Source organism: Drosophila nasuta, chromosome 3 (genome assembly GCF_023558535.2).
Source record: "Drosophila nasuta strain 15112-1781.00 chromosome 3, ASM2355853v1, whole genome shotgun sequence".
Lineage (NCBI taxonomy): Eukaryota > Metazoa > Arthropoda > Insecta > Diptera > Drosophilidae > Drosophila > Drosophila nasuta.
The window spans coordinates 46,596,760-46,622,116 of NC_083457.1; the positions used below are offsets into that span (position 1 = coordinate 46,596,760).

A 25,357-nucleotide genomic window follows, 5' to 3' on the forward strand; every position below is an offset into this window, starting at 1 on the left:
ATGAAACCTCCGTAAAGTTGCCAGTTTCCACTTGGCAAAGGAAATCTGCATTTTAAATCAGCGCCAGTAACAACAACAGCAGCAGGCAATTGCATGCTCCAGTAATTTTACAACAACACGAGCGAGCTGCAACAAGTGCTGCAAAGGTTTGCCACATATGGAAAAGAGAATAGAAGATTCCCAGGCCAAAGCGGAGCAGAGCAAAAGCAGAGCAGCGCAGCTCCATTACCAGCTTGTTATTTAAATTGTTTTGGACTAAAAGTTATGCATAAAAAACAGACAGAGACAGAGACACACAGAAGTGGAGAGGGAGGGGGAGTGTGTTAAAGAGAAGTTGTAAAAGCGGATGTTGGAGGGAGTTTTACATACAGAGAGAAAAATAATAATAAACTCCAAATGAGAAAACTGAAGATTTGCATAATGTAATTATTATAAACTTAAAGTTTAAGAGCTGGGTAGTTACAACAAAACTTTATTATGATTAAAGTATCATAATAAGTATGGAGTATAACAAACTAATTTAAAATGAATTGATTTTTTCGTTCTGTGTGAAAAAAACTGTGTTTGAACAAGTAGAAAAACTACAGAGTATGCTAGGCTGTGAGATACTCGCTATCCATTTTAAATAAAATCAAAATATCGTTCAAATATATCAAATCAGTATATACAAAAATACTAAAAATAATATACCAAAGAGTACATTCAAATATATCAAATCAGTATATACAAAAATACTAAAAATAATATACCAAAGAGTACATACAAATATACATACTAAAATATTAAATTTCGTATACTGATATTTCGAAATATGGCAAAAAATGTATTTGGAATATCGATATACTACTACATTCAAAATATACCAAAGAGTACCAAAATATTTCGTATATTGATACTCAGAAATTTGGCAAAACAATGTATGTATATCGAAAATTGATATACTATACTATGGTATATTCACAATATACCAAAGAGTAAAAATAATATATACAACAAAAGATATATTTGGGATATTGATATTCAGGTATTTAAAAAATACTGTATTTGGAACATACTACTACATTGAAAATATACCAATTATACCTATATATTGATATTTAGGAATCTGACAAAATATTTATTTTAAATATCGATGTACTACTGCATTTAAAATATACATATATAAAAGAGTACAAAACATATGTACATACCAAAATATATAATTCGTATATTAATATACTAAAATATGAAAATGTTTTTCGAATATCGTTATAAGTATGTACTACTGCATGTATAAATTTCGTATATTGGTATTCTACTACATTCAAAATATACCATAGGGTTAAAAATATACCAACTATATATTCGAGTTCAAGATAAGCCACTGATATATTTCGTATATTAAACTGATACTCATATTATCAATATATATTCAGAATATACCAAGTATAAGTATATAAGTACAAAATATATCACATGGCAAACAGAGCAATTAAGGGCACACAGTAGAGAACCTGTTTTGCTATATAAAATAATAACCTAAATCAATTCTAATCTCAACGGTCAAGACAATAAATACTTTGTGTCTCTTTCTACCTTTTAAGTGCATCTCCTGTTGCTACAAAGTTATCATACCCTTCTACCCTCTGCTTAACGGGTATTAAAAACACATTTAAAACAGAACTTGTCATCAGATATACAGGAAATGCTCGACTGCAACAGTCACTTGAATACAATTTAAATAACAACCCTTTTCTATCTGTGACTTGAAAGCTATCAAAATAAGCATTCAGTTTTGCCTGCCACATGATGCAAGACATGTTAATTGCACAATCTACATGAAACTACAGACTACAGACTACAGACAGTTGTGGTGAGCATAATCTCGAGGCACATCTAATGCCATTTTATTGTTATAAACAATATCATTTGGCACAATGCCCATTTGTGCTCTGCTTCGAGTACAATACACTTCAAATTGAATGGGGGGAGGAGGGTGGGGGAGGGCCTCTTTAATTTCAAGGTAAGGAAACTTTAAATGCCACACACAAATTGTTGTGGCTTGACCAAACGCACAACTAAGCCAAATTGATGTCATTACAATTATGTACACTTGAATTAAACAGAAAAAAAAACTAACCGCCTACAAAATGTCATTCGCAACGCCCTCAACAACAAAACAAGTGAAGCTAAATTTTTGCTTTCAAATGGAAACGAAGACATACTATAACGAAAAAAACAAAATAAACAAATTGTTGCGCTATCATTGGTACATTATCATTATGGCCAACAAAAATATCTGCATTTGGCACAACTTTCTCACATGAGTGCGCACAGCAAAAACAAAAACAAAAACCAGCAACAAAATGACAAACTTGAAGTTTCAATTGTTTGTCCGGCATTTTGCAATCGACAAGTTTATTATTGAGCATAATTATTATTGTTTATTTTGCATTCGTTTTTACTACTATGATTATTATTATTTTGCATAGGAATTCCATTTCATTTTCGACAAACAAATCTCTCACTTTTCAATGACGGAAATCTTCAGCACGTCGCGTCGTCGCTTTAATTTGGCTTCCGTTCGTTGTTTTGCTTTTCATTTTGATCATTTGAAATTAGGTTACTCATACGTCATGTCGTCTGCCGATTCAACAACAGACAGACAACAGACTGTCGCATTTCCATGAAATTGCCGCCATTAGTGGATCACTTCGCAGGTCTATATAATACACATTCGTGGTATGTGTTTACGTTGTGCATCTGCTGGATACAGAGATACAAATGCTGCTCTGCGCGAATAACTCGAATGCACGAGCTGCGAAGTGGAACGTATTTCAATATCCGCCAGGCAACAACTATATATGTATTGTACGAGTATGTTACAAAGAATCATCTGGCAGATTAAACTCTCTCGACAGACAGATTCCCTTTTTGGAAAATGACAAATTAACACATGTTATAATCTATTCTTAAGAATTTACTGGACTATAAAATATTAGACTAAGCTCAAAATTATATCTACTCCCGAATTTAAAGTTCAATACTTCAACTTTGATTTGAGATTTATTTAAAAACAAGATTATAGTCAAAGTATCTTGTTAATTCTCTTTAAAAATTATATCATACAAAATATTACAGTTTGGAATTAATTCTTGTTAAAAATTGTATTGGACTATACTTTGCAAAAGAACATTTAGGATAAACATCCTTCCACCAGAAACGAGATTTCTCTGCTTCTTGAAATGTTGTTAGAAAATTAAAAATAATAAATACAATAGCAACAAACATTGTGTGGATTCAAGATTTCAAGAGTAGAAAATTATATTTTTTAATTTTAATGAATTTTATTTTGTTGAGTGTTTAAATCATATCCAAATGATGTATTTTATTCTATACACATTAATTCAATATTCAGAGAAATTTATGTTTTACTTAATCCAAAAAAAAGATTATAATTATAAATTTGATGGAAATTCATTATTTAAATCTTTTCAAAATAATCTGTTCTATATTCTATGAACATGAATTCAATGTTCGCAGAGATTTCTTGTTAGTACTTTAATATTATTTATTTGCTCTTCTTTTTGTAGATTCTTTTCAGTGTATGCTTAAATTTTATCAAAATAATCCAACATCATTATTAAGATTCTAAAGCCATGAATGTTTATATTAATTTTTGCTATACTTTCTGACTGAAACTTGTTTGTTCATTAAATTTTATGTAAATTCATTTTGTAGATGGTTTAATGGTTTTTTTTTTTAATAATTGTTAATATTGAAATGCATCTTAAGTTTCTTGCTGATCTGTATTTATAATAATGTACAAGCCTATTCCACTTTCCTTGTCAAATATTTTAATCATTAAGCTGTCGTAACATTGCAACTATCTTATAATGACAGAGTAAACAATCCAAATGACAATTGCCCCCTAAAGCTGAAGCATTAACTGAAGACGCTGCCGAATGCAGCCGAGCTGCGCCTGTTGTCACCACATTTGACCTTCATAAGGAAACGCTTTGGTGATTAACCAAGCGACGACGCGACGTCATCTCATCAACTTGAACATCAACGTCAACGTCATTGTCAATCTTCAGTTGGCATTGGCCAGCCGTCTTTTGTTGCGGGTGGTGCAAGGTGCTGATGATGTTGCAAGCACCGAATGCGAGTTGCGATCTCAGTTGAGTTAAGCTCACATTTTAAGCCCGTGTCGCGTTCCATTTCATGGCAATTGCATTGACAGTGAACCACACACACACACACAGTTGACCATCGCATTGCTTTTGGGCCTGGCCATGTTAACCATGTTTGGGAGAGAGACTCGAAAGGGGAGTGTGGAGGGTTAAATGTAATTTTAAATGGCGCCCTAATGGCCAACTGTTCGCCAAAGCCCTTTTGTTCGCCTCCCTGTTCGCTTTTGTTACAACTATTTGTATTGTAGCTGCTGCTTCTCTTTACGCACAATCAATTTCAATTGTTGTTTAACGCGTTGCTGATTCGCCGCCTGCTGTCGATTTGCCTCTTCTTCTTCTTCTTCTTATTGGGTAATTAAATCACGCTAACTGCTGGTTGAGATTTTCTTGCCGAAGAGGTCAGAAATTGAAGCAATTTCAACGCGTTTATTTAACAGCTTTAACTGTTGAACTTTTGTTGATTTTTCATAATTTCATGAATAAGCAAAAATTCATTTTGTTTTCTGTTTTTAGTTCATGGAACGAAATATGCTAAATTGTTAAACAAATTACTATAAAACAACAATACTTAAAATATATATTTAGTATACCGATATACAACTACATGCAAAATATACCATAGAGTACAAAATATACCAAAAACAAAAATTAAAATATACAACAGAAATGGGTCAGAAATTGAAGCAATTTCAACGCGATTATTTAACAAGTTTGCCCGATGAAATGTTGTTGATTTTTGATAATTTCTATGAATAAGCAGAAATTCACATTGTTTTCTGTTATGATTTCATAGAGTACGTAATATGCTAAATTTATATATATATAAAAAAAAAGAAACTTAAAATATGTCATGTATTTCATGCATACGGCTACGTTCAAAATATACCACGCAGTACAAAATATACCAAATTATGTATATGTATTTCGTATATCGAGTTGCACTACAAAGTAAATATGTCACAAATTGAAACAATTTTAACGCGTTATTAAACAACTTTTGATAATTTCTATGAAGAATCACAAATTAATTTTGATTTCTGTTATTGTTTAATGGAGTACGAAATTTCCAACATTTTAAACAAATTACTAAATAAAAAAAATGTTTTTTAAGAGTGCGAAATATGGAAAATTGACATATAAAAATTTTTTCAAATACGACAAAATACATGTTTAGTATATTTATATACGTATACTTTCAAAATATACCATAGATTACAAAATATACCATAATATATACATATGTATGTATTTCGTATATCGATTTACATTACATACTTGAAATATAAAAATGTCAAAAATTGAATCAATTTTAACGCGTTATTTAACAACTTTACCCGCTGAACTGTTGATTTTTGATAATTTCTATGAATAAGCAAAAATTCACTTTGCTTTCTATGATTGTTCGCAACTATTATTCATATTTTTTTCTTGTTATTTTTTGTCAATTTTTTCGCAGCCACTTGAGTCGTTTTACCCCAATTGAAATACAGTTTTATTTTTTTATCTGATTGCCCTGCAGCAAAAAGTTGCCAGCATTTCTCAAGCTTCAAGCTTCGAGTAGCTTCAATTTGGTTCGCCCCTGCGGCAAAACAAAAAAACCACAAAAAATAAAACTCAAACAAGCAAAACACTTCACAAAATGTTTGCGCGTTGTTTTTGTTTTCGGTTTTTGGGAGCTATCCATAATTTTGGCGAATCACGCAAAATGCTTTGATTACGCTTTAAATTGATTAATTTTGCTGTGCAAACGTGACATAAAAACTTTCAAAAAAAATGTTCTACGAATTTCAAAAGCAACAGAATTTAATTGAATTAATAGACGTACACAAAATATATAGAACGGCGCAAAAATTCCATGTTCTACATGCTCGACTAAATCATACCCTGCTTTGCTTGAGTGCAAAAAAAACGCTTCGTCATCGCCAACGCCTTTGATGCTGACGCTTTGAAGTTGTTTCTTTATTTTTGTTGTTGTTTTTGTTTTGCGGGATTTGAGTATTTTTATACGCTTGAATTATAGAGAATTCGAAATGAAATTTTAACAGGCGGCTGGCAGAGTAAATTCTCAGCTTTCTAGAGACTTTCAAAAAGCTGAAACGAAACGAAATTCGCAACAGCAACGCCAATAATAAATTGAAAATTTTCACGTTGTGAAACGCTGAAACGCTTAGCAATTTAGCAAGTTGGCCCGTTCTTAACCTTTTACTTCAGAGTCAATTATCAGTTTGCCTAACGTTCCAATCAATTGGTCAGGCCAGCACGAAAGTTGAGTCCCAAGTCGAAATTGCAACATCCAGCCAGCATCCAACAACAACAACATCGATCAATGGAATATTGAATGGAATATTCTTCTGCAGCAGCTGCGCTTCAGACCTGTTGTTGTTGTTATTGTCGCTTGTTTTCCAAAAGCCATTGGCCTTCGTTGACCAAAGTGGCGGAACCAAACGGACGCGTGTGGCAAAAGGGAAAGGGGAGGGGGAAGGGGAGTGGCCGCCTGTTGTTGTCGTCATGCACGTAGCCGTAGAACGGAAATGCAAAGCAACAAAGCGCTGAACGGAACTTGAAAATTGTTCAACTAACATATTGATGGGCCCAGTCAGTCAGTCAGTTAGACAGTAAATGCGACACGCAGCTGTCTCGCTTTGACAAATGCTACAATTAATGAGCTACTAAATTGCATACGCTGCTCTCTCTTTCTCGCTGTCCCTTTACTGTGAGGGTTTTAAACCAGCATCAATGTCAAATTTTACCACAACTAGAATCGTGGTGAGTTTGCGTGCGCAGTACGTGTACTTACATATGTACTTACAAGCATACATAAAGATATGAATGTGTGAGTGACGTTAGTTGATGCGTATTCAAGGTGACAAATCTGACGACGCTGCTGTCTCCCATTCTCGCGGTCACTTGACAGTAGGGTGGGTTCTAAGCCTCTACTAGAATCGTGGTGAGTTTGCGTGCGCCTGCTTAGCAGCAGTAAGTACGTACTTACATGCATAATTATGTGTGTGTGAGGTTAGTTGATGCGTATTCAAGGTGAAAAAGCTATAAGCTGTCTCCTTTTCTCGCTTGACAATAGGGTTCTAACCCACTACTAGAGTGATGGTGAGTTTGCGTGTGTCCGTTTAGCAGTAGTTTGTATGTATGCAGGTCACTTAGTGACGACCATTCAAGGTGAAAAATCTTGCACAAGTGCAGCTATTAAGTGGCTTTGTTTAAGTGCATCATCTAAGCAACTTTTATTGTTATTGATGTGTTTTGCTATCTGTGTGAGAACGTGCAGCAGCTTATAAAGCCATTATATACAATTTGAAATCAATAGTTATGCGATATTGAGGAACATATACGCACAGTTTGCCTTTGGCATCGTAAAACGTGACGAGCTTGCATTGCCCTCCCCCTCTCACCCACACACACACATACAAAACCCACCACGAAAGCTTAACTTTATCTTGACATGTACGCAATATTATTGGCTTTGCTTTAAAGCTTTTTCAGTGTTTGTGGAGCTGCTCTTGCTTTAGAGTTAGCTATCATTGGCTCATTGGCTTTAACAATTTAGCCCTCTTGCCATAAATTTAATTCACTTACTCGCAAGCACAGTTAGAATCGCACGACTGCGCGACGCCGCATTGCCTCTCAATCACTCTGAATTCCCTTTCCTCCTCCTTCCTCTGCCCGCGCACGTTCTTTTTAATTTTCTGATAACTACAAATAGGTTCGACACTCGTGCAGCAAATTTTACCGCTGCTTTTGCTGTGTGGAGAGTGGAGACTAGAGGGGTAGAAAAATCCAAACATAATGCGCGCCCTGCATACGTGATGAGCTCACCACTCTTTGAGTGCCCCAGCAGCTACAAAGGTGATGACGACGCGAGCTAAAGCTCAGCACGATTCTCACTAGACAGAATGTGTTCACTTGTGCGAAAAGGGTATGTACGATTTAATCATGTAAAATGATCCCCAATAATTCCAATAATAAGTTTGGTTAGAGCTTTATACGAACGTACAGACAATATCTGTATCAATAAAATTATTATGAAATTGACATACCTATTCCTATAGTATACCTATAGTATAATGTCAATAATTTTATAAAAAAAAATTTTGTAAAATTAAAAAAAAAACTATATAATTGAAATTAATTTTAAATTAAATTTCTGAAATTATTTTTGATAGTTTGCCCAAATTAGGTCTTATGAAATTGAAATAACTATTCAACATATGACTTAAAACGTGTAAATTGTACAAACAATATGTAAATTATTTTAAACTGCAATTAAATTAAAAACAAACTAAATAATGATAATTCATTTTAAAATTTTAATTTCTGAAATTATTTTAGAAGTTTTACCTTAACTAATTATTAAGAAATTCAAAAACTATTTGACAATATCATTTCGTTTTAATGTTGCAATTAAATTAAAATCAAACCAACAAAAACAATTTTATGAATTTTTAAATTTCATATATGGAAATATGTTTTTCATTGCGTTACCTAAACTAAGTGCAAGTAGCAACATCATTCTAGAAAGCTTTTGCTAGAGTATCTCCTCGTCGTCTTCACTTTGTCACACTTTCGTTACATTTGCACGTTGCCGGTGTGTGTTTTGATTCTTTTAGGTCGTGTCGGCGTTCGTTGTTGGGTTCGGTAGACTGATTTTATTTATGCGCCGCTTGTGGCAACCTCATAATTCAGTGTGTGAAGTAACATTAATTTGCAAACTGACGCTGCAGCAGCAGCAGCAACTACAGCAAGCGACCAATGTGAGCTCCTCGCTGCAATTTAATTGGTTCACTTCGCTGACTTCATTGGAAAAGACGCGCGTCGTCTCAATGGGTGGGTCGGAGTGTTTTTTTTATTTCACTTTAGTGGGTACAGATGGGCCTCTTTTTTTTGCTCTCTACTCCGCTAATGTCAAGGATATGGGAATTAAATTGTTCACTGTTTGCATTTCAACTAATAGTTTGCCGAGCAATTCAATTAACGTTCTGCACTCAGTCTTTCAGTTTGTGGCTACCCCAGAAGCACTCATAAAACTTTACTGCCCGTTAGCATAAATTTTAAAATTGCACATAAACTCAAATAGCTGTGGAAATTGGTTTTAAAATGCTCGACGTGTCGAGAGGGAAAGAGAGAGAGGGATCGAAAAAAAAAAGAAATGAAGAGGAGAGGAGAGGAGAGTGAACCTTGGGGATCTTACATTATTTATAAATCACGCGATGTTACGTACATACAATCTTATAAATATATTCCAAGTAAAGAGTTCATTGAACTGTCAAATCAAATCAAAAATTCATGTGAAAAAAGGAACCAAAAGAGGCGTTAAATTTATCACACTCGATCAATAAACGGACTTTGATTCTCAACTCTGAATTTCATGACGATCCCAAAATGGAAAGAAAGCAACTTTCAGAACTCGGACCTACTTTGCTTTTTATGTAACCCAACCCATGATGACATCTTTAGCATAATCAACAAGTTCTTTAGCCTCTTTTGACTTGTTAGGTCATCTCAACTTAACTCAACTCAAGTCAAGTCAAGTCATCCAGCTGCCCAGCGAAGCGAAAAAGGAAAAAAAAAACTATTATCATCGCGCGACTAACAAAAAATTGCATAACAATTCTTTTTTATGTCTCTCGAACTCGCGCTTGTTGATTGCAACATTAATACATTTACAGCAAAAATATTATATATATATATTTTTTAAGTATTTTTAAGTAACTTCATGAGCTCTTTGGCGCCTTTCTATTGCTGTCTCTCTCTCTCTCTCTCGTGGAGCAGTCTCTCTCTCTCTATTTCTAGCGGTCGTCAGTTTTTATGCTTGAAAAATTGGGACAGCAATTTGCACGCTCGGAGTTGAAACAAAACCAAAAAATACAACAAAAATCAAAACAAAACATGACGTATAATAAAGCTGAAATGTATTTTTTTTTATTCTAACGGAAGTTGTTGCCACAACAACTCGTTGGCAGCTCTTGGCGACTCGGCTGACGCAGATGACCCATGCTAATTGGCTAATTGCGTTTAATGGCCTCTTAACACACACACACACAGTTGCCTGGAAGCTGTGCAAATTGTTTAATTAAAATATACATTTAATGTGTCTATGCGTCGGAGCTCATTAGTTAGCCAAGTTGGCCACACACACGCTTAAGCTACACAAATGTCTAAGAGCAGGATGTGTATTTTCATTTTTAATAATTTGTTAATCGTAATTGGCAAAGTGCTTAAACTAGCCAAAAAATAAGTAAGAAATTTATAGTCGAGTGGGCTCGACTGAAAGATACCCATTACACATTTGTAATAAATCATAAGCAACAAATATACCGAAGGTTATATTTGGTATATCGGTGTAGTAGTCGAGTGGGCTGAACTTTGAAATATCCGTTACAAATTTCAAATAAAACCATGTTCTAAACATATACCAAAATAAAATATACTGAAGGCTGTATATATTATATCGTTTCGGCAATACAAAAATCAAATCGTAAATAACTTCTACAATTTTTATCCGATTGCAAAGAAATTTTTGGGAAACATTATTTATACTGTTGTTATTTTTGAATGCACCAAAAGACTTTATTGTTATTAGTTTTTATTATTTGTTCAAAACAAATCTGTGGGGCATTCATTTTAAAATATACTAAATTAGAATACCACAAAAATACCAAAGGCTATATTTAGAAAGCCGATATATTACTGCATTGAAAATATACCGTAAAGTATAACAAATAAATCAGATTGTCAGCCAAAAGAACTAAAACTAGATTTCAGTGGACGTTTTATGCCATACAAAAGTATTTGTAAAATAACTTCTGCAATTTTTAACCGCTCGGAATCATAAATACTGTTGTTATTATTGCGACTCTGGCCTTAAAATTACGCTTGCTATTCTATTATTCTAGATTTTCGGAGACGGAAGTGGGCGTGGAAAATAAGCAAACTGTAATGCAAACTTGAAAAGCGTGCATAAATAATAAGTGCTGTCAAAAAAATTATAGCTCTATCTCTTATAGTTTCTGAAATCTAAGTGTTTAAACGGACGGACGGACAGACAGACAGACAAGAATGGATACTTTATGAAGTCGATCTTCCCTTCTGCTGCCGTTTATAATACCCAATAGATAGTGGATATAATTAGCTAAGATCTCTCGAAATCTTGTTTACATCAAAAGCTATACACGGAAGTTGTTCAAGAAATATTATAAAACGACACTAAAACGTTTATTTTCAACAATCTGGGCAATTACAACAGAAATGAAGTGGAAAAACTAATTAAAATATGGGCAAAAGCTAAGCCATAAACAGTCGTAAATAAAGTCAGTTGATTTATGAGCCACTAAGAGCAGCCAGATGAAGATATAGATACAGTTGCAGTTGCAGATTTAGATACAGTAGCGAAGTCTAAATTTAAAAGAGCTCTCAGCTTGGCCCGTTAAGAGTACTCGGCAAAGTGCAACACGATCATCGTCCGCGTTTTTGTTGCCCTTTTTTTGCAGTGCACCTTGTTTGCAAGCTGCAAGTAATTTATGTCGCTGCGCGCCAAAAAAGATAAATTCCAACCAAGTGGCGTCGAGTGGAGTGCATATGCCACATGTGGCACAAAGTGGAAAAGTGGCAGCAACAGCAATATTGAGCTATAAATGAAAACTGCAAATCGCAATTGTCGTCGCTGGCTTTTCGGGTGAAATGCGATACTGCCGCATGATTAATTTGATAGGGCCTCGAGGAGGCAACTTCCAACTTGCAACTGGCAACAATGCTGAAACGTTCGCTTATTAGTTTGTATGGCCGTGCAGCAACACGTTGCATGTCAATGGCCATAATTAAGCATGCGAAAACATAGTTTCTGAAATGAAAACAATGCGGGCATAGACAACGCTCCTCACTCTCCGCTCTCCTCTCCGCCGATCTCCTCATCTTGGCCATTTTCATTAATGGTCCACATAGAAAATACGCGTTGCCCCCTTTCCTCCCCACCCCTTCATTGCCCCCTGGGGGTGTCCCCTTTAGCCTGCTCTGCTATTGTCTTGCAGCGCATTGCACTTTTTTGTCTGTTGCATTGTTTGCAGCCGTGTTTTGATTTCAGCATCAGCATCATCATCAACAACAGCAACAGTAACAGCAGCGGCAGCAGCCACAGTTGTCAGCGTCGCCTTGCCGCCATCAACACACACACTCTCATAGACAACACTCCCCAAAAACCGAGAAAATTAAACAAAAACGAACTGAGCTCAGCCCCCCTCCTGGGGCTGTCATTATTTCAACGTTTTTCTCTCGCATTGTTTTGTTTGCAGCTATTTGTACCCTGCACTCCAAAGGGCAGCAAAAAGGGGGCGTCACACTTGTGACTTGCGACATGCATGGCAAACACCGGAAGCGGGCGGAAGCTATATTTATGTGAACTGTGAACTAGAGAATTATCGATATACGGCGCAATCGATAGTACTTAATTATTTATTGATAATAAACGTCGATAGTAATAATAACATACATATATCGATATAGTTGAAGAAAGATCGATATTCGACGTTATCAATAGTAATTTATATTTATCGATAGTAATAATATTTCAATCGAGTTGAAGAACCATCGATATTCGGTGCCATCGATAGTACTCGTCGATAGTAATGATATTTAATTATATTGAAGAACTATTCTGCTCTATCGATAGTATTTGATAATTATCATGATCATGACATATCGTAAGTCTCGATTTAAAACTTCAAATCATACATTACACTAAAATCTATTAATAATATAAAGAATGTAAGCCTATGGAAATCTTCAACAAATCTGACCCAACAATCTTTGTAATTAGTTCTATATTTTAACCTTACTTCACATCACATTTTAATTCACTCTAGCAACAGCATGTGTTAACTTTTCTACTACAAAATAAAGAAGAGAAAAAAAGGAATTAAAGCAGAACTTCGAAATTATTTTATGAATTGAATTACTCATTTTTAAAAGTGTATTATTGTGTGTATTTATGTTATTATTAATTTGGATTTTAATGAAATGATTCATGGTAATTTCTTAGACACTATTATCGCATTGACTTCATAAATTCGCTAAATTTTATTCTAGAGGTCACCACTTTCTAGAGTCGAGATGACTGGATACAGCACTATCGATAGTAAGAATAGTGTCATCGATAGTAACGATGGTGCTATCAATAGCAATGATAGTGTTATTAATAGTAACGATAGTGCTGTCGATAGTAACGATTGTTCTACAATAAAATAACAATAAATACATGAAGAGCAAAGAATTGAAATGTATAAAAATTACAGGGTATCTCTCCCCATTGTACACTAATTCTACTGCCGCATTCCTGACAAGCACTTTGGGTAGCTTTTCGGTTTGTTTCGTTGCGGAAAGGACTGTGATGGCGACTGCAACTGCGAGGTCTCTTGGCCGACGTCGTTTCGACGCTTTTTTTTTGGCCGCTTGGGGCGCTCTGCATTGAAATGCAAATGCAAATTCAGAGAGCGCCGCAGCCCCCGCCCCCTGATGATGTGATGCGATGCGATGCAATGGATGCAGCGCACCCACGTTTCCGTGACCTTTATGGGCTACACATTTGACCTTATTACGAGCATTTCAATTTGTTGCTGCCACAGCAGAGCTTTACACTAAAGCCATGAAATTAGTTTTGAGCATTTTGCCATAAAAGTGTAATAGCAAATTGTTAAGGTTTTTATTTTGTATTATTATGATTATTTTCGTTTCGTTGCTATTTTTTTTGCTATCCCTCTTGGCATGCAGATATCTTCGAATGATAGCTTTGACCTAGGAAATGATTGTCTGCTTTGTTTGTTTAAAGCTTCAACGCTGCCAGCGCTGTTTGTGTAGATACTTTTCTGAGTAATTGAATAGATGATATCAACCTTCGGTTGGGGCCATTAAGGCGTGACTCTACGAGAAGAATTGTTGTGTGGATAAGCGCTGAGATTTGGCCATAAAACTTGCAATAAAATGCAAAGTGCTATTTAATGCTGAACCCAACACAACATTAACGTGATATTGGCGAGTTGCAATGTGATTAGAGCAGAGTTGAGGTTAACTTTGAACAACTCTGAAAAGTAGTGTTTGGATTTGCCTTTAATTTGAATATAATGCTGCAATTAAGTGCAAAGCGATATTTATGTCTTTATTTAATGTAATATTGGCGAAGTAAAATATGAATAACGAGTAGTTATGATTATGTTGTAGCCGTTTGGAATTGTTAAGAAAAATTGCAAGAATTCAAATTCAAATTTGACTATAACACTGCAATTAAGTGCTATTTAGCTTAGCAAATTTATTTATGATATTACGAATTAAAATATGATTAAAGCAAAATTGAAGTTATGTTTAAGCATTCAACAAGTGACTCTCGCTTTTTTCCCGCTACTCTAAAAAATATTGATTGGAAGAGGCAACATTATTGAATTAAAATCTCACTTCAACGCTGCAGTTAAGTGCAAGGTGTTATTAAGATTTTTATTTGTTATTTTTTTTAGAATTTTTTTATATTCGAGAATATTAAATGTGATGCTTAGGCTCCGTTTGAAATGTAAAGTGCTAGACATAAATGAAAAATGAATTCGGTGTAAATCTAACTATATGTAAAGGTCCCTCGCCTTGTCTTCTGTTTTTTTGAAAAATATTCTTTGGGAGAATAATTATAAAAAAATATATTTAACTAAAACCCAACTATAGTAGTGCATTTAAGTGCAGTGTTTTTGAGGTTTGTACATATTTAATGTAAACTTGGGGTATTGAAATATGATTAGGGCGAAGTTAAAGTAATGGTAAATCCTTTAACAAGGATTATTAGCGGAGTATTTCGTTTGGTTTACCGTTATTCTACAATTTTAAGCAGAAAATATATTTGGCTAAAATCTAACTGCAATTAAGTGCAAAGCGCTAATTAGATGTTTACTTAATGTGATATTCTGGCTTTTGATTTAATCAGAATTCACATTATATTTCAGCTCTTCCAAAAAATAGTTGTTTCGGAAAAGCGAAAAAAACTTGTTTGAGGGTTGGCCACCACAATAATTTGATATTGGGAATTGATATACATATCACCAAAGCAGAGTTGAGGTTATGTTGTAGCCTTTAACAAGTGTAAGCAGCATATATTTGTCTCACTCTCGCTCCCCCTTGCCTGGCAGAGAGTTCATCAAGTGTAAAACAAAACAAAAAACTAGAAAAAAAAGCTCAACAGAGCAGCAAATTTCAAAAGGCGGAATTGTGCCGATAACAGCAACAACAGCAACAACAACATAAACAAGAGCAGCATTGACTACAACAACAACTGTAACAACTACAACTACAAGGTAGACGAAATTAAAGTAAAGCAGCCCGCAGTGAACGCGTTTCGCTGCGTTTGCTGCGTTCCCCTTCAGCGGCCACCCTCAGCGACGCCAACTTTGACTGCGACTGCGACGCTGGCGTTAACGTTCGTGTTGCGCATGCGTACCTGTTGCCTCTGCTGCTGCGCAGTCGACGCCGCAGCTCATGACTCAATGGAACATCGTCGCTTGGGCTGTCAACTCTTTTCTTTTTTTTTTCGTTTTATTTCGCTTTTTTTTGTTGAGGGGGAAGCATATCGCTGTTTTTTGAGTCGTGCAACATGTTGGCGGAAATAATAAATTCTAGCTCGACAACAATACCTACATGTTGCTCCTCTTCTTCTTTTTGTTGTTGAAGCTGTTTAGCATGACGTACGAGAGAGACAGAAGAGAGTGCTACAAACAATTACGAGTTGTCAGCATTCAAGAAGAAATCAAAAGGATTGCGAGTGAAATTATTATTTGTTTTATTTTGTTGCTTTGTTGCTCATGTAACTGGGAAATTTCTTTTCTACACATATATTTTTGTTATCTATTCGCTGCTGCCTTTGATCCGTCTGCCAAAGCAGACCTCAAGCGTAACAACTAAATTAACAGCGTTTAAATAAAAACGCATTAAAAGAGCGCAGCAAAGACGCTGAGAGGCAACCACAAAAAAACTCAGCGCGAGTGAAGTGAATAATAATAGCTTGGTGGGAAATTCAATTGTTTCTTTTTTTTCGGGAGTTACAATTTTGTTTCTTTTTTTTTTGGGTCTGTGAGTCAGACATAAGGGTTGGAATGGGTTCTGGATAAAAAATCGTGTGAAAGACTTTACGGAATTTGGGAAAACATTCAAAGTGCGCAATTTCATGTTAATGCGCAGTCTAAAAATAAGAAAATTAATCTATTTAAAGTGTGCTCGACTGTGAGATACCTGATAAGCATTTGTATATGAAATTGATCACAGGGCAAAAGAAGAATTACTGTCTGAAAATATCGAATAATCCCTGAGATTGATAAGTTTACACAGGTTAAAAAAAAACCATGACAATATGATACTATATGATGAAAAACTTTGATTGAACAAATTTTACTTACGCAATATGACTCAATTACTTGTAATGACTCAATTTACTTTTAAGTTAATTTTAATGTTTTTAAATATTTTTAATCCTATAAGAACATCAAATCACAGTATTTATAAAAATAAAAAACATAACAATACAATGGTTAAATTCACCACGTATAAACATAATGTATAATATCGATAATAGCACACATTTGGTTTATACAAAAATTTTTGCAATTATCTGCAATGTGCAATTCAAAAATAAAGATTTTTTGATTCAATTTGAAAGGAATTTGTATGACAATTTGACAATCAGGATAAATCAACGATCTTACAGCATTCTTAGTACAATATAAAAAATTTGATAATCCAAAAATTCATCAACTGTGCACTTTTCTGTCTTGCATTTAAGTTAAAAGAGTACAGAAACTTCCTTTTGTGTAATTTTCACATAATTATGTGTACCTATTATAGATGTGATATTAAATATAAAAATGTAAGTTGAATATAATTAAAAGCGTCACAGAAACCTCTAATTCATTTGCATTAACTAGTGGCCACTAAGTGAGTTTATACTATTATCCTTGAATTTAAAACTGTTTTTTTTTTCTGTGTATGTTTATCTATCTTAGATGTGGAATTAAATATAAGAAACCTATGATTCATTTACATACACTAGTGGCCACTAAGAGAGTTTATACCTTTATCCTTCAGCTAACGGGTATACGAAGTTAAAAGTTCCTCCAAGCAAACATAGCAGACAAATGCAAGTGCTAATGTGGAAGCAGATACTTCAAAATAATGATATCCCAAAAATATATCAACTGTGCACTTATCTGCCATGCATTTAAGTTACTTTTTTATACTTTTGTAAAATTTTCACATAATTAATATATGTGTACCTATTGATATTAAATTTAAATTTTAAGTTGAATATAATTTAAAGCGTCACAGAAACCTCTAATTCATTAACATTTACTAGTGGCCACTAAGTGAGTTTATTCTTTTATCCTTCAGCTAACGGGTATGCGAAGTTAAAAGTTCCTCCAAGCAAACATAGAAGACAAATGCAAATGCAAATGTGGAAGCAGATACTTCAAAATAAAAGAGGGATGATATGTAGAGCACAAACTTTCTTGCCACAAGAGAAGAATAGATAAGAGTGCGACCCCTCCCGCTGGTTGCAATTCATACACACTTATGGTAATTATGCCCCAGTCAGCTCCATCTGTGTAGATCTGTGCATCACTAATGGCAAAGAGTAAGCACAATTTCATGGCTCTTGGCCAGGCGCACTTGAAGCACTTTACTTCACTCTACTCCAGCACTCGGGCAACGTGAAGTTAAATCGCTTTCAATGGCAAAGCTAATTGTGGAGCCATTGCTGCTTCGACTGGCATTTAAATGATGGCCTAAACGCAAATAGCGTCGCACCAAATGTGGCCCAGGCAGCAACCTGTCGCCACATGCCACATGCCACCACATGTTGCATGCCTCACCGTTGTCATTCGCAGCTCTCGGAGCTTACAACTCGTTACCCAAAAGCAAGCAAACTGTATCAATGTGTCAATCAAGCGCTGGCCACGCTGACAGATTGCTCGTTGTCTCGAAGTTGCCATGGAAATGGCTTAATTGGCCAACAAGGCGCAGCAACAACAACTTAAACAACAACAACAACTACAGCGACTGCAAAATGACCAAATATTATGGCCAAATAGTTTCCGGTATGGAAAATGCCTAATGAGCTGGCGACGATTTCACACACAACCCAAAACCAAATGCTTTACGATGGCATTTTCCATATGGACAACTCCACTCAAACTTCAAGTTAGTCACTCACTCAGTTAGTTAGTTAGTTAGTTAGTTAGTTAGTTAGTTAGTTGGTTGCTTAGTTGTTTGCTTGGTTAGACGCCGCAGCTAGTTGCTTTCTTTCTTTGGCTGTTAAACGCATTCTTTCGCTTGGCGCAATAGCAGCACCCAAGTGTGTGGTCAAAGAAAATTGAGAAGAAAGAAAACATTGAATGGATTGGTGACTACTAAATACTCTTTCAATAAGAATGAATTATGCGAGGAAGAAAAAACTTGGCATTTAGACAATATTGCTAAGTAAAATTTATGAATTGATTACAATATAACCATTAGAAAAATTAAACGTTAAGTTTTCATTGAATTTGTACTCAACTGATTTCTAACTTATTAAATAGCCTATTTAAATGGCAATCAAGAAACATATTAAATGCTATGTTCAATCAAAGCATGTCAAGGATTATATTTTAAGTCAAAAAACAATTCTAAATATTGACAAGTTATTTAATAATCTGTCTTTAATGAATACCAAAATATATTAAGTTCCATAAAAAGTTGAGTAAAAGTTTGTTTTGTAAAACAATAATATTTGCATTGATAAACCCAAGAATGTATTCGAAGGATTAGAAACTTTAAATAGATCATAATTTAAAAAATTGAAATTCTATTAATCACATACAATTTCAATATAATAAAATTTGTCATCACAAGAAAAAAAAATTAAGAAAGCTAAAGTCGAATGTGCTCGACTATATACCGCAAAAATACTAAAAATATTCCAACGGCATATTTATAGCGTACTACATTATAAATATACTATATTAAATATTGTGAATTGTCAGCCAAAGCAACTAAGAACCGAAGTAAGTAGACGGTTTTGTCTATACAAAAGTATTTCTTAAATTTATTGAAGTACAATGTTTATCTGATCGCAACTAAATTTTTAGGAATGTTAAATACAATAGTTATTATTGAATGTGCCAAAAACCAATCTTACTTAAAAATTACGCTTGTTATTCGATTTTTATCTATTTGCGGGAGCGAAAATAGGCGTGGTCAAAATTTAAAACAAACTTAATCTGCGAGCAAACATAACAAATGCTGTCGAAAAAAATGATATCTCCATCTCTCATAGTTTCTGAGATCTATGTGTTTATGCATACGGACGGACAGACGGATATGTATATATAGTCTGTATCGTCTACCCTATGGGTAACGGGTATAAAAACTATATAATTTTAAGCAGAGTTTGTCAATATTTGTCTAATATTCGACCAACTGCTACTGATAGCCACTGTTACTTCTCTGCAGTAGCGCATAGCAATCTAAAAAACACAAAATTAAAGAAGACGAAAAAATCTGTCGAGTTTTGTGTGTTGGTTTTAATTACGTCTAGCCGAGACACGCACCATCTCCATCTCCATTTCCATTTTCATTTTGTGTTCGCCGCTTTGGCTGCATTTTTGTTTGGTTGCTTGGAATTTCGGGAACCGTTTCGCAAATTGTCTCGACAGTTGCAACATATTGCGATTGCCGTTGCGGCTCTTATTCAATGAAGAAACTTAAATTGTTATGATTTCTTTCCCTCTCTTTCGCTCTCTCTATCTCTCCATCTCCATCTCCCTCGCTCTTTCGCCTCATTCACACTGTTCTTGTCGCTCGAACATTGTTGCAAGATTTATTCCATTCATTACACTGCCTCGGCTTGCGAGTCATGAATAAAACATCGGGGCGAGAGCACGTTAACCCATTTCCATTTATCTCGAATTTTCGTGCAATTTTCTTCATGCAAAAATAACATACATATAGATTGGATGATATGTCTGTCCGTCCGTCTGTCTGTAGATATAGCCATTAAGCTATTTTAACGCAATACGCGCAAAACTTCGACTATAAATAAATACAACACTTGCGTCTCTCCTCTCCTCTCTCTTCCCAGTTGAGGAAATTCTTCGTGCGGTCTCTGGATGAATTTATGTGGGACCTGTCCGATTTCAGTTTCCTTCTCCCGCATCCCTTCCCCCTCCACTTTCTCCTCTTTTCCTCCTCCTTCTCCTCCGCTTCTCTGCTGAAATGCGAGCGAGTCTCATATGCAAAATCAACAGTCGACCTGCGACTGCTGCCACGCCTACCTCCCTCTTCCTCCCTCCCCCCCCCCACACACACACACACACACACACACACGCACTCACACTTGTGCCGACGATTGACGAGCCAAATGGAAATGTGGCATCACGGTGGCATTTCCAATTCCAATTGCAAGCACCAAGAATCCCGCACAAAATCTCAAACACATCTGCACGCTTCTCTATATATACTATATATCTATAATGATGTTGGGATTTCATGTCGTTTTCTTTTAACCAACTTACTCAGCCAATTTTTATACCCGATACACAGAATTTAGAAAGGGTATTTTAATTAGAAACAGACAACACAAGGCTTGCTTAATTCAGGGACCCAAAAAGGAATAACATAAAAAAGTATATTCTAAAAAGAAACTTCACAAAAAAAAGCAATACTCAGAAAAAGTATAAAATTTGTTGAAAAAAAAAATTATTAATTCTTAAATTGTCATTATAGAAAAAATATAATACAACTTTAACAAACCTTCAGAACGAGTAGGGAAAAGTCATTAATATATTATTTTTTATGAGAACTTAGAAACATAGAAACTTCTATATTCTTTTATAAATAATATAAATCGTAATTTGTAACTAAAGAATTTTCAAAATTTGAATTTGAAATTTTCGAATTCTTTGTTTTTTGTTTAATAAATCTTTTAACTATCCTAAAATACTGTAAAACAATTTTTGGCAGATATAAATATTCGTCTCATGTAATGTAATCGCATATCAAAACTTTAAAAATGTAATACAAAACAAAGAATGTAATATTTTAAGTTGACAAAAAACTGTTTTTAGTAAGATTTTGTCCATTTTGTTCAAACATTCACCAAACCAAAAAAAATCAATATTCTCCAGCTATACTAATATAGATTAAAAGATTTTTATATTATATTATTTAAATTGAATTCAATATTTAAAAAAATATATAGAAAAATTAAAATCTTAAAATTAAAGTTCAATTAAAATCATTATCATTAAGAAAAATTCATAGTGAGTATGCTCATAGTAAAATTTAAATTAAATTGTATAATTAAATATAAATTATTTTCAAACGTAGTTCTTATTTCATAATAGATTCTTAAAAAAAAGCAGATAAATAATATAAATAAATAGTTATTATTTAATCACACCCTCCAAATATAATATCAGGTATTCTCATAGTCAATAACATTTTTCGTCAAATTACCAAGAATATTTTTGCGCTTGAAGAAACCGCAAGAAAAGTTTGTGTTCAAAATGTTGATTTAGCGTGCAAATATTTAGTTTGATAAGTTTTCCTGCATAACACGCAGAATTCGTGGAAAAGAAAACAATAAAGTTTTTTACCACTTGGAGATGGATTAATCGACTATAATATATTTTAGGCAAATGACCTTAAACAAACAGACTTATTTTTTATAGACAGCTAGCTTAATTTTTTCCTTCTTTTTTTCATGGCCATGACCAAAAACTACAAAAAAAATAAACGGAAAAAAAAGAATGCAGCAAAGTTTTTCCTACATTCGAAATTCTTCACTAATTAGCTGGCGAATTGTTAATAATTCAGGCCATAAACATAAGGCTAAATTGTTGTTTATAAACTTGGCTAAGGAGGTGGGAACTGTGATTAGGTTCGCACTCGACCTGTAATTAGGCAAAAGCAAGAATTCTGGAAATTTATTTACATTTCAGTTTGAGTCATTAATTAAGGCTGCAAAGGTCATGAAAAAGCATTGGAAAAAGCAAAACAACAACAACTACAACAATGAAAAACGGGCGTCACGATTACTCGGTATCTGTCAGATACTTTTCAGCAGCAACTTGATGGCCTTTTGTCTATCTGCCACTCACTCCCCCTCTCTATCTCTCTCCCCCTCTCTCTATCTCTCTTTCTTTTTGCAAATGGATATGCCACTGGCGACTGCCTCATTACGAAATGTCGCCAAGATTTGTGGCTTTAATAGACGCCGTTAAAATCGTAATGGGTAAAAGCAGCAGCAACAACAACAACAACAGCAGCATCAGCGACTGTTGCCTGTTTATTATTTGTATTTCTCTTTATGATTGTCACTCGATACTCATTGTTGTTGTTGGCCACACTTGAATGGCGCTGAGGCGCATAATTTGAATTTTTCTAACGCAGCTGCTTGGCTCACACAACGCTTTCTCCTCCCTCCTCCACCCCTCGATAGCAGCAGTGTGGGTGGTGAAAGAGGAGGAGGAGGAGGGAGTTGCTTGGCCGCCTTGGCATGCCCAAGAGTTCATTGCATTGGGTTTTCACTTTCAATTGGCAAAACCGCATCGACATCGACGTCGAGAGACAGCTGCTGTCAAAACAGTCGACGCATCGTCGCTTGGATACCGTTAAGCCAAGAGTGAAGCGACGAAGAAGAAGAAGAGACAACGTCACACAGCTTTGGCCGGCAAGTTCAATTGCGAACAGATTACGGATTACCCAACACTGTGCAACGCTCGCTGGCGCCATCTAGCGTCGAGCGGGTGTTGTTTTATAACCTCGACAGGCAACTTTAAGATGTCAACAAAAAAAAAGATGTCTTCATTTTGTGCGTTTTAGACCATGACCGAAATACGTATTGCGCTATAAGCAATTTGCTTGCCAGTCAACAAAATTGACATTTAGGCTAATTGTCGCAATTTGTTTAGGCTCAAACGAAGTAGCGAGTTATGTGTTTAGAACAAAGATTTACAAAATAATAGACCACAATTTGTAACCGACACGAAATTATTATAAATTTCTTAAAATGCCCATTTAATTTTAATGACACTATTTATGAACTATTTTTTTTAGTTGTCTCTTATTTTGACAAAGAATGAAAATTGCTTTTGGCTACGTGCATCTAATATTTCGTCTTTGTGCGTCACAAACAGCATGTGATAAAATGTTCTCAGAGAAAACAGTAAGCACTTTGCAATGTATGTATGTGTGTGTGCCCAATTAAGCACTCCTCTCATTGATGTTCATGGTACAACTCTTATTGTGCGTAGTTCTCCCATTGATCAAGTTGCCATCTCTGTTACGCACACGCACTTCACATGGCATCCATTACATTTTCGCACACATAAATCAAGTTGACCTTAAAACAACAAAAAAAAGTTTGTCATAACATGACCACCCTGTCAGAGCATCCTCCTCTGTTGTTGTCGCTGTCACACTAACACGCAGGCAACGAACTGGCGGCTCTAGACGTAGAGGGAGAAGGCAGGCTGTCAAGGCTACACAACAGCGAACAAGGAAAACAACAAGGTGACATAAATATCCAGTTGCTTTGCACAAAAGGAAACTCAACTTTTTGCACACAAGTAGAAGAAACAAAAGAAGAAGAAGCAGCAGAAGTTACTAACCTGTAGCGACCAAGCGACGGTAAGATTCAGATTCCTCTTTTGCTGCAGCTGCTGTTGTTGTTGTAGTGGTGGCAGCTGATTAGCCGACGCAGTGTTAAAATGTGTCAAATTGTTGCTGCCACTGCTGCTCGTGTGACGACGCGCTGGAAGCGCTGGCGGCGGCGTCAAACAGGGTGATTGCAATTCCAGCTCCACCTCACCCTCCCCATTCTCTTCTGGCTGCATGGCCTCAATCGCTGAAATCGGAATCTGTGGTGACTTCTTTGCCAATGCCAACGCAATGCTCCCATTCCCATTCCCACCACTGTTGTTGTTGTTGTTCAGTGAAAGCGAACGCGCAAAAGAACTTTTAAAGTAGCGACAAGGCATCTGGAAATCAAAGTCTGGCGGCGTCAACGCATCCGCGGCAGAAGCAGCAGCAGCAGCTGGAAAACTCGCTGGCATTGTATTTTGCATACCGGATTTTAATTCGATTTTCGATAATAAATTTCTTTCTTTTTTTTTTTCTTTTACTTTGCTTTTGCTCGCTTTTAATTTCGCATTGTTGATGTTTTTCCTATTGCGCTTTTGATTTTCGTGTGTTTAGTGCATTTTTTCACGCACGTTTTTGACACACACTCACACACACACACGCGAGCACTGGACACACACACAGACACAAAGACTGCAAAATTATGCACAAACGAAATTTGCTGCAGGCAGAATCAGATGTTTTGCCAATTCAATTTCAATTGCAATTATTTTTTATGGCAAGCACTATTTTTCAAATCAAATTGAACTTTTTGCGAATTGTTTCGCGCGCTTGCGAATAAAACTTGTATACTGCGAACCGCAACGGAACACGACACGATCGTTCAACTTCTCTCTCGAGAATGAGCGGCAACGCAGAGAAAGAGAGCTTTCTTTAAAGCTGCGCGATGTGACCACTGGCAATATTTCAAAAATGTCAAAGAGATATACCAAAATTAAAAAATAAATTCCCCTGGTCATACTTCATATGGTATATTTTCTAAATCTATTGTTAGACCACTGTTATGCTCTTAACATAATGTTAAGTAACAACTGCAGTTTTACATTTTTCAAAGATCCGAAAAGTATGCAACGAAAATATTCTGAACTGCTCAATTTAGTTGCTACTGAAAGTATGCAACAAAAATAGTTCATTTTAAAACGTTACTTTTTTTTAATTACTGAGCACGTTTCTAATGGCTGTGCAATCGCTTAGCTTTAAATTATTACCCAATTTGTAACACATAAAACCAGCTGCCAGCCAGACGTATCAGAATATTGAGAACTAATCCCACTGCCGGCCGCCGGTGCAAACATAATCCCCACACAAATCCCCTCAAACTTAATGTCGCGTATCTAAATAGGCGGACAGCTTGCCAATCAAATTGATTGTGTAGCCTTGTGAATATGTTGTTGTGGTTTTTTGTTTATAGTTTTTTTATTGTTAGTTCTATAAATGCTTGACAAAAATAAATAATGATGATACCGAGTGCTAAATGC

The 25,357-nt window shown here is 35.2% G+C and overlaps 1 protein-coding gene across 1 annotated transcript in view; it reads right to left on the reverse strand.

Annotated features, from left to right (window-relative positions):
- The window catches only part of LOC132790537 (GATA zinc finger domain-containing protein 10), a 35,588-nt gene extending 10,880 nt beyond the window's left edge, over positions 1 to 24,708 (reverse strand). Inside the window, exon 1 of the mRNA XM_060799094.1 lies at positions 23,849 to 24,708. Within this exon, the coding sequence (XP_060655077.1) occupies positions 23,849 to 24,304 (456 nt within the window). The 5' untranslated portion in view covers positions 24,305 to 24,708. The remainder of the gene's footprint in view (positions 1 to 23,848) is intronic.
- Between the last annotated feature and the right edge of the window lie 649 nt (positions 24,709 to 25,357).